Raw genomic sequence first — 11032 nt, 5'->3', positions numbered from 1 at the left:
CAAAGACCCTGTGATCAGTAATTAACCAAATAACGAATTAAATCTGAATGCACTACGGTTTCAAAGTAACACTACCATTGGGCATCGTAGCAACAAACGACGAGTAACAATACAACAGGTTAAGAAACCTGAAGCAAAATTCATTGACTCCTGACCAGATTTACTCACCACGCTCTACTTTTCCCTAAATTGTGAAGAAATGTTTTTTTTCTCGTCTCTCAATATATGCACGAGGTCAATCGGAATATGGGCAGGACGGGAACGCAAGGCAGTGGGAAGACCCAGTGACAGTGAACACAATGGGGCCAAAAACAAAGATTTGCTTGTTTTCTCGAACACTCTCGAACGAGAAACGATCACGAGTTTAGAGGGCTGTTTATACTAATAGGTTTTTGTGAAGGCTACCCAGGTTATACAGCAGGAATTTCGTAACAAATGGTGCCGGGACGGGACAGAATTGAAGAAGCGCACGACACAGCGCTTGCGTCGTACGCTTCACACGAAACAAGCGTTTCACGCGCTCCCGCAGACTTCCCCTGTGTGTTATGGAAAACTCGCCGAGACAATATCTGCGGGGGCGATATTGCTCCTCGCAAGCAGACCCTTTGAAATGTCATTGCTTTCTGTACAAACCTATAGATCTCTTCAAAATGTATGGGAATCGTGGTGGGCACGCATTACTTTACCAAACTACGGCATATACCTATGTTTTGGTAAAGCGAAGTGAGAGGACTTGTCCTCGCCAACTCTGGAACTACGATCAGCGATTTCTCATCGCTTGAAGTCTTCATCTTTCCCAGAACTGCCATCTCGTTTGGACACGTTACAGGCATGTTATACAACACTAGAATTATTGCAGTGCATTTATGGATCACAAGCAACACTGTGAGATATTTTGTGCAACAAAACATTATTTCCTACAAGACAGATGAAGCTCTTCTGGGCGGACATGTAACGTCAGGCGTCCCTGACAGATTTTATTGATGCACTGCATACGCGCCTGTATGCCTGAAACAAATCCTTGCCCTAACAGTCGGACATTTGATAATTTTAGCCGCTGAGCGTGTGGATCTGTTCCCGGAACACAATACCGAGAGTGACATTTTAGTAATACACGTAAAAGCAATACATGAGATACGGTGTATCCTTCACTAATGACTTTTAAAAATGCGTATAACCTACTGGTTTGTCCAAATGTTGTGTGTACGTACTCGTAACAACCGACGAACACGCGTTAACTTCCATTTTGTAGCACCACATATGATAGAGGCCTATAGCAGCCACTTTTTCATCAACACAGTGTCTGGAATATATAGCACTTAAAAGAAAGGTAAAAATGTATTTCTCTGAGGCTGCTCACAGAACATTCCGATTGACTTATTGCTTTCAGCGGCGCAAGATTTCGCGCTGCAATGCATGGCGAAGTCGGAAAGAGGAAGCTGCAACCACCAGCTGCCGAGGTGGTGGTACCACTCAGACGCTCAGAGATGCAAAATGTTCTTCTACAGCGGCTGCGGCGGTAACTCAAACCTGTATAAGACGAAGGAACAGTGCGAGGAGACATGCACGAATATAAAGGGTGAGATAATTATTTGTTCCACGTGTTGGATCATATTCCAGCTAGCCGACTGTGGCTATTTCTCGCAGAATAAGAGATGCTGTTGGTAATAGGCCACAGTAATATCCATCTGCGAGTTCGCACTGGGTACAGGAAAATCATAACTAGATATAAGTAGACACTTAAAGCTGCGCAGACCTTCGAAAAACTGATGGTACATTACTGTTTTCTTTCTCATTTCCTAATTTCTACTCCGATTTTGGTTGCGTAGAACTCTTCCTCACGCCCTTAGGTGTGAGGTCCTTAAACTCGTTACAACAGGCCTGTTACTACTAATCTACTACTCTGAAAAATCATATAAGCTTAATAGAAAGAAAGAGACCACGCAATCAGGCAATGCTAGAATTCGTTGAGTGTGCTACCTTGTACGGGGGCGTTGCAATAGAAAAGCGATAGAAAAACGCGAACCTAGAAGATTTGCAACTGACGTGCACTGTGCAGCTCAACTCCAGATAAGTACTTACCTGGAAACTATGAAACCTTTAGATTTCAACTGCCTGCATGTAACGGAATAAATAGAACATTAAACATTGACATAGAAAAAGGGTATTATATTTTGTGTGGCAATATCCTATGGCGCTGTGCGACATATTCTACCTTTGCACTGACTTCAAATTGATGTCATCTCATGTTTAAGACAACAACCCTCGTATTTTTTCGAAGAGCCTTATGGTGCCTAAAGTTTTTTCATAAGAAAAAAAAGTGGGCGCTTCATTTCAATGCCAAGAGCACTTCTATGACATAGTTGCAAATGCTTACCAAAACAATAATTAAGAAAATCATCGGCTGCTCAGGGTCCAGAGTGAATTTGGTTCTGCGGCGTCAACTTAAGAGTTAGGGGTTCGTGTCCGACATAGTCAGTTCCTTTCCAGTTGGTTGAAATGCAAAGAGCCGTCTGGCACACAGCTTTACGTACAGATACCCACAAAATAATTCGGAGCGCTGGACCGGTGGCCACTCAGATACCCACAAAATAATTCGGAGCGCTGGACCGGTGGTCGCTCGTCAACGGAGCACACCCGCGGCAAAATACAGCCATGGTCTGCGCGTGCGCGGTATCCCTAGCAAGCACGCCTTGCTCCCAAATACATCTAGACAGGCGTTGTCTTGCGTTAAAAACCATGCGCTTTGTCCCTGTTAGCGCTGCGACAACAGGACAACCCGTAGGCCACGCCGTGCTCCCGGTCTATGCAGGGGAATCTCTGAACGCACGCGTGATCCGTGTGGCGCGACTTGACTAACTCTCAGTTATGAACTATTAGTTCACTCTTAATAATAGCTGAACTTAAACAAACTCTTAACTAATCTTAATTTTGCGTGACGAGCCTTATCATAGAGTCTTCATACTGAGTAGTCGTATTACTGTTTTCAAACTTAATTACCTTTATTTATAAGTAATTGCGTGCATTTATTACTAATACACTTTAGCACGCTTTATTAAACGTGTAGCCGTGCTTTGGTCTTGATAATTACTCAAATTTCGTTAAACTGGTCTTGGTAACTTGGTGCTTAATTAACTGTAGAGCTGTGGTATGCTCCTTTCTGATTTTTGCTACTGGAAGTGTTATCGGCGACGGACGATTGGACGGTCACATTCCGCGGCTAATGAGCCAGTTAATCGTATCAGTTAATCGTGTCAGCCGGTCAATCGTAATCGTGTTGTTTTCAAAGGCGCCCATGCCGATTAACGCGCATGCACGCGCCCGTACACATCGTTTTACAGAGCGCATTCGCACAACCGCCCTAATAAAGGCTAAAAGTCAGCGAACTCTTTTCTTTTTGAGCAAGGCAACACCTATCTAGATGCCCTGGGGAGCAAGGCGAGCTTGCTAGGCATATCGCGCATGCGCAAACTCTAGCCCTACTTTTTCACCGGCGTGCTCCGCCGACGAGCGGCCGCCGCTCCGGCGCTCCGAATTATTTGGTGGGCACCTGTACACAATAGAGAATAGAAGACGGCTAAAGCTAAACAAGGTCATAAATTTCGCAGTGCCTTCTTCTACACAGCGGGCTGCGCAAGTAAAACTTCAGGGTTTCCTTAAAATGCGAATCTTGTATACACCTATTGAATGAATGGTTTTTCTAAGGTCCACTATAGGTCATTCGAACTTTTTTGATCGCATTAATTTGTTAATTTCTTGTGGTGAGGCGCTAAACAACTTTTCAGTTATATATTGGTGTAAATTGATGTCGTCTAAGACTCTATGGACTGATGAGTTACTCTCTTGCGTTCATGACGTTTGAAGTCAAAGGTCTTACACTTCACTCTCTCTCAACGTGAAGAAAAGGGTGTTCGGACACACGTATTAGAGGTAGATCTATTTTAGAGTGGCACAATGCCCAAATATTACTTTGTTTGTATCAAGTTTCTCAATTGTTTACTTGTTCAGTGGTCTTCCTTGGCGCAGTGATGCTTGTAAGTGGTCGTGCACGTCATACGTCACATATAGTGAAATTCTTTGGCTTTTCTGTTGCGAACCATAGCGCATTTGTATTTTCTACGACATTTACAGCTTACAAGTTTTACTTCACGGCTAATGAGTGCCTTGCTATGTTACTGTTATAACTTCTAAGTTTAAATGTTTACTGAGTTCTTAAGCAACTCATGGTTTACATTGAAAAAATCGGTAACCTGAGGGTGGGTGTTCGAGCCAACGTTTCGATAAGTGTACTTGTTTTCTTCAAGGCTGGAACTGGTTCCAGCCTTCAAGAAGACAAGTCCACTTGTCGAAATGTCGGTTCGAGCAGCCACCCTCTGTTTACGAATTTTTTTCATCGCAAGATTACATCTTCCATTTCCTGCTGTTTCATGGTTTACATGCCATGTTTGAGATACCTTCTCTAATTTGCTCCCTGACAAGCTGTCAACTTCTCTACAGAATGAAATAGTGACGACAGCGTTCTGACAGCAATATCATATCACGCGTCTTAGTCCACGTAGAAACCTTTTGTGGCATGAAACATTTAGTACAAATTAGGCAACATTGATTGATGCAGCCTGCAATCGTTGAGATCGTTGCAGCCTTCGAATGTTGTCGTGTCTTATAAGTTTATTATTTAAGATATCCCGGGCAAACTCTCGAAATCGTAATCGTCTCCACACGACCTTAAATGACTGTTTTGTGCGCGTTCTCTTGTTTCCTGAACACACAGCAATTGGGATCGCCCAGCAGAACAGCGAAGTGGTGGAGGAATTGCCTGAAGGTAAGCCGGCATGTACCATTGCAATGATTTGTATCCATACGTCCTTCTTTATACTCTAACGGTATTGATTGCAACAATGTTGACTAAAACAATGTATGAAAGGGTGTGATCAGATGAGGAATCTCTCTAATGAAAGACAGGACATTAATAAATTTGTCGAACGTTTGTTTAACAGTAGCGGGCCTCTCACTTGACTGCAGCAAGTCTAGCGGCAATATTTGAATCTGTTGATAACACCAAAAGAGTGATATCTTGGAGAGCTGCCTTGTTTTGTAGCTAAAGGCACTTGCGGGACTGATTATTCTCATGACTCTGGCAGCAGACATCATAAGATGACTAGAGACTTCAGTTGCGTCAGTATATCAGGAAACTCAATTAGTTAGCTTGTTGAGTAATGGAGACAGGCGGTCGGTTGAAACATGACAAGTCCACTACGCATAGATCCTGCAGCACACTAACGGCGAGCTATTTATACACACCGTTTAGTGTGTGTGGTACGCACATCTCCGACGTTCTTCAGCGGCTTGGCTATCACCCGCGAGATGGCGTAAAGGGCCCATGGCCGGGCCTTAAACGGCATCTCTCTATGCATGGATATTGGAGCCGGAGGGCGCCCGCACTTTGGCTTTCCTCGAGGCACGGTTTAGGTCTCCACCTAGAAGCGAAGCCAGGCTAGCAATTGGGAAGGCGATACAAACACGGTCAGATTGCGCTATCGCGTTTTGTTCTTGAAAGTGATGCTCCAGCGTCCTCTAAATCTTTAATTATTACAGTTAGGCTGTTATGCCGAATGGGAGAATTGAACCCATCACAGATTTGAGGCATGGAAAAGCGGTCTGTAGTAATTATTGTGGCCTACTGAAATTCAACGAAATTCAACGGTGAAATCGAAACTGAAGCACCAATGAGCTCAACTAGCAGACGACCAAAATGACGTCACAGTTCAAGACAACGATTACAGAGTTGTAATTCTTACGCGTTCGTTAGCGTATGCATGCTCAGCGTACACGGCGGTTCGGGAAAACCTGAAACTCAAAAATAGTCTCACTAACACTGTGGAATCACATCACGAAACTGCTTTTTGTAGCGTTGCTACGCCGGCCTAGCCGAGCGAGTTTCGCGCGCCTCCTCAAGAGCCGTGCTGCGCAAGCGCGAAGATCAGTGATGTCACACAGCAGGCGCACCAGAGCCGGCGCCTCCCGCGCACTCCGCCGCCGCCGCGCTCTCCGCCGCCGCCGGTCTGCGCATTCTGCGACGTCGTAGCTGTGGTAGACGCACTGGCGCCGGCGCACACGCAGCTATTCGCCTCCGCTGTGCAGTCGCCGTCTGACATTGTGCTGGAGCCACTTGATTGCGCCTCTGAGTAGCGTTTGCCATTGTGGTATAGCCATGGAGAAGGAGAGCGCAAATGCTGCTCAACGCTGCAGAAGAGCGGAGAAGCTTACCTCATCAGATGCCGAAGTAGTTGCCTAGCAAGTAGCGGTTGAGCGTAGGAAGAATGAGCAGAAGGAGGCTAAACGTGCTGCAGAGACACGAAAAGCTCAGAATATTCAGCTGGACCTTTGCTAACGCTTCGTATATCCTGGCATAGCCGAGCTAAGCCACTGCAACATTTTTTCCGCATTGTTCATCCAAGTTAATGAATGCATTATAGTTCCAACCAATTAATCCCGAAAGGAAATTGCGCTTTGTGTCAATATATAATTTGTTTAAATATTAGAGCAAGAAAACGAAATGAGTGGATTGCGCGTTTGTGCGTGTACAGATATGATTTCCTGAGTACAGAATATCCACCTGTTTTTTTCCGGCAGCTATAGAGTAATAGGATAGTGCGATGGCCAGAGGCGAAAACAAATTCCGGCAACACAAAGCACAAAACAGACATAAATATTGCAACGGTGGACTTACAACTGCTTAATCATCCAACTTGCATGCAGGGATACTGCACGAAGTGTGCCTTCGTCCGCCCCACCGTGGACCATGTCTGGGAAACTTGGAGAGATTCTACTACGACAACGATAGTGGAACATGCAAATCTTTTGTTTACGGAGGCTGTGGCAGCAACGGGAACAACTTTGAGACAAAATTCGATTGCATGAAGACTTGCAACAAGCGTATCTCACCATAGAGTGCCACATATTTTCCCACACAAGTGGAGAACTTAATTTTTATGTCTCGAAATAAATGTGGTTTCAAAGGTTAATTTTGTCATGTCGGTACGTTAATCTTGTGCTATGCGTAAAGTAAAATAACTTCATGTTTGTATACGGCGTTTCGATTTTTGAAATTACAAAATATATCATCATTATGATGCACGCCACAATGCTGAATTCGTGAGCGCAATTGACACAGTTGTCAAAAGACGGGCAAAGTGCATTAAAATGTGTCCTTATAGATCGTAATCGTCCCGAAACTCCTTCAGTGACGTAAAGAAACATATATATTGAACAGTACCTCTGAAATTGGAAGTCACCTTTTGTGAACACGGATAAAGCATTGTGGCACTAAGCATCACCCAGCAGAACACGCTGGTAGCTTTTCCTATTGGTGCTATTTTAGAGCATACCTATTGTGCATTCATTCGCACGTTCGCACGCAAGCGAAGGATGTTCACAGGGGAAGATGAATTATATCCAGGGCAGCGTTAACCCTAGCTTCCACTTTAGCGCGAGATGTCACGTTGGAGTGCGAGAGCTCACGTTGCTTTGGTTTCTGGTAAGGCGACATGCTTCCGACCATGCGACGCCTGCGGCTTCCTTGGAATTTTACGCATTCAATTCTTCGAGGCAGAAAGACAGAGAGAAATTTGCAGTCGTTCCATACGCACTGCCGATGTCGATAAGGTAGCTACTAAATATAAAGTGCAAGTAGTATTCTATGCTAGGAACCAGAGAAATAGGTTATGCCACCTAACAAACCAACCCAGGCAGATGTCAGTGTCCTCATGTAAGATTGAGCACACGCGGAAATCACTCCCGTTCTTCGCGTGGATTGTCTATGAAATACCGCTATTAACGCAATAGCGTTAAACAGCTCCTTTCGCAGAAATTCCGGTGTTGGTGTCGGTGTCCATCGATGTGAGCGAAAAATCAGCGTTGTCCGTGGGCGAAAATTCGAGGTAGATGCAATTAAAAAGCAAGACAAAGAATCTTCGGTTCGAGTGGGGCCGGGGATTCGAACCTGCGACCGCGAGCGCGGCCGCGCGATGGGTTTAGCCGCTCGTACCAACGGCGAGCTATTTATATACACCATTTAGCGTTGGTGGTACGCGCGTCTAAGAGGTTCTTCAGCGGCTTGAATATCACCCGCAATGTGGCCCAAAGCGCTCACGGCCGCGCTTTTCAACAGCATCGCCCTGCCGTGTGGCTGTGCGGCCGTGTTTCGACGCGTCGCATGCATGGATATTGGAAGCGGAGGCCGTCCGCACTTTGGCTATCCTTGCGGCACGGTTTAGGTATCCAACGAGAGGCGAAGCCAGGTTAACGAATGGGAAGGCGATACGAGCACGGTCTGATTATACTATTGCGTTCTGCTCTTGAAAGCAAAGCTCAAGCGTCCTCCATGTTTTCTCGTGGCGAAGTGCATTCCGGGCAAACATGTCGTTGCTTAAACGTTCGCCTCAGAGAGCATCAGGCTGCTTTCCAAAATTCTTCTAGTTGTAACTTGGTAGCTCAATGGAGAAGATGCCAAAGTGATCCCCTGTTTCAGGAAATTGCTGTGCTGTTCAACAATACCAATAAATCAAGCATAGAGATAGTCGAGACATATCACATGCACATAGATTCTGCTTCGTGTGTGAACTAAACGTCTATTACACTACAACGAAAAAGAAATAGAATACTTAAATGATTTGTTCCCCCGTTCCTCTTGTTCCGGCCCGCAACACGTGGCGTAAATGCATATTTTCTTTTCGTATGCAATCATTTTCTCAGCTGTGAGTCAGCGTTCGTGTCGTCTGTTTCTTAGTCCTTCGTTTGTACCGCGCTGAACGTTTATCTCAACATGTGAACTTACCAACTCTCCCAGCTTGCTGTGTTAACCAAGTTACAGCAACATTCGTGTGGATCTTGGCGTCGATCGGATAGCGAGTGCCCGACGCTCACTGTAACGACGAGCTGAAGCAACTCTTTTCGCCAGATGCCCACAAGCTTTACGCGTTGTAGCAGCTTTAGAGGGGCCGAATCTTTGAATTTGCGGCACACAACTCAGATAGGGCGGTTCATGCTGTCTTAGAAAACAAGCCTCCCGGGTAAACTGTCGTGCAGCTCACGAGAACAGGGATCACGTTGTAACACAGGCAGACGACGCTTGCTGCCCAACGGAGGTTCAACGGCGTAGACATGGCGTAGACCGGACATATCAAATAAGATCGTAACCAGGAGGAGTGCTAACTAAGGAGGACGCGGGAAGTTGAACACTCGTTCGGCTGAGCCGCTGTGACATGTAGCGATTCGCATTTTTTAAGCCTTGTAATAAATTATACAGTTGATTCAGAATGCTCACATAGGTCTGCAAATGAGTTTAAGTGCTGAGTGCTTCAGAAGCCCGGCTTCTTGTCTCTGCATCTCATGTGGCGTGATCACATTTACACTAAAGCCACGGCCGCTGGATGAAAAAGCGCGCTGCTTTTCCATCCAGCGGCAGTGCTAAAGCGCTCAGTACAGGCCATACCAAGGCTAGCAATGCTCAAACCCGGGTTAAATTGAACGAACAAGGTCTAAAATGATATGACGAACAGAAACAGCCAAGAAGTAATCGCATTAATTAGCTTCAAATCGCTAAAACGTTTCGGAAGCATAGGGCTCACTCCGGCGGAGCGCAAGAGAGGGTGCCACCACCTCGCCGAGAGAGCGAATGCCCCTCCCCCTGCACTTTCTCTGCAGCCGGCGCTGCGCTGCGTTGCTACAGATACTGTCAGCTCGAAAAGCGCGCTCCGGAGGCGGCGTGAACTCGTATCCGCTCCGAGTGGTGGCGCTTGCGTAGCATTGAGATTGAGCCGATTGAGCCGCCGCCGCCGCCGCCGGCTTCCCGCCACTTACCGCGGCAGCGTCGAATGCGACCTTGTCGAATGTTTTAGATGCGAAGTATCTCTTGCTCGGGGGTACGTAAGGCGGCGCGGTAATCCGCACGGAGCGTTGATGTCCGCACTCACACTACGCATGCGCGACTCTCCTCCTTCCCTCTCTCCAACAGCTGCGTGTTACTCTCTCCACTTCTCTACCAGCACCTGCTTGCGCTTCTCCTGCGTTCTCGCTTTGCTCTCACGGCGCATACGCAACTCTCCTCCTCTAGTCTCCTCTCCTTCAAATAGTAGAGCGCTGCGCGCGTTCAGTCCAGCGCTTGCCTAGGTTGGCTCCTCTGATATGCGGGCACGACATGCCGAAATTCTCTCCTGCGCAGCGCCGCGATGAGGGCCAGCGCATGCGCGTCCCTTCCCCCTCTCTCTCCTCTGCTACGCTGCCTCGCGCTCGCGCGCCTGTCGACGTTCACCGCATGCCCTGTGATAATTAACGGCCGCGCAAGAGGGAAGACACGACGCGCGTAATGTTCCTCTTTGCGTTCCATGACGCGAGGTCGGTAGCATGCCCCGCCAACGGAACGCGATCGTGCAAGTGCTGCGGCTTCGCATCGCCTCATGGTCCCCTTTAGCGGGAGATGGTGCAATTTTTTTTTGTTGGTGTTCGCTTGCTCAGACCACAGCGGCGGGAGCTTGAAGGTTAGATTTCGGTCATCGCAAATTGTATTTCACATGTGACACGACGATCAATCATGCTTGAGTTATTTAGCAGTTTAACATAGTAAACATTCCGACCTGCCGAGCGCCGGGCTGTCGAAGTGGCTATGCTTCTGAGGAAAACACGTGCGATCGGCGGCACTTCTTCAAACCCCCGAATGACCCTGCAGTTCGCAAGGCCTGGGCAGCTGCTATTCCACGAAAAGCCTTCCAGGTGATAGTAAAGACCTACATTTGCGACCTACATTTTGAATCCGGGGACCTAATCACTTGCTACGAGCATATCGTAGGCGGAAACGTTGTCAAAATTCCACGTGGTAGATGGATACTTAAGCCCGGTCCTGTTCCTCGAATTTTTCTCAATATTCCTGCACACTTGTCTAAACCAGCGGCATTAAAGCGCAAAAGGAAACCCCCGAAACTTATAGGAACCGCGAATTTCGAGGGCCGTGTGTGAGCAAGTGGTGGCGATGTCT

General features: G+C 46.9%; 1 protein-coding gene across 1 annotated transcript; it reads left to right on the top strand.

The window, feature by feature from the left end:
- The first annotated feature begins 1425 nt into the window (after window positions 1-1425).
- Window positions 1426-7002, top strand: LOC119374865 (kunitz-type serine protease inhibitor BmKTT-3). Its single transcript, XM_037645065.2, has 3 exons — window positions 1426-1579; window positions 4772-4822; window positions 6760-7002. The coding sequence occupies exons 1-3, from the start codon at window positions 1495-1497 to the stop codon at window positions 6948-6950; spliced, it is 327 nt and encodes a 108-aa protein (XP_037500993.2). The 5' UTR covers window positions 1426-1494; the 3' UTR covers window positions 6951-7002.
- The last annotated feature ends 4030 nt before the right edge of the window (window positions 7003-11032 follow it).

The sequence above is a fragment of the Rhipicephalus sanguineus genome, chromosome 11, assembly GCF_013339695.2.
Source record: "Rhipicephalus sanguineus isolate Rsan-2018 chromosome 11, BIME_Rsan_1.4, whole genome shotgun sequence".
Taxonomy (NCBI): domain Eukaryota; kingdom Metazoa; phylum Arthropoda; class Arachnida; order Ixodida; family Ixodidae; genus Rhipicephalus; species Rhipicephalus sanguineus.
This window is presented reverse-complemented; position numbering and strand designations above follow the sequence as displayed.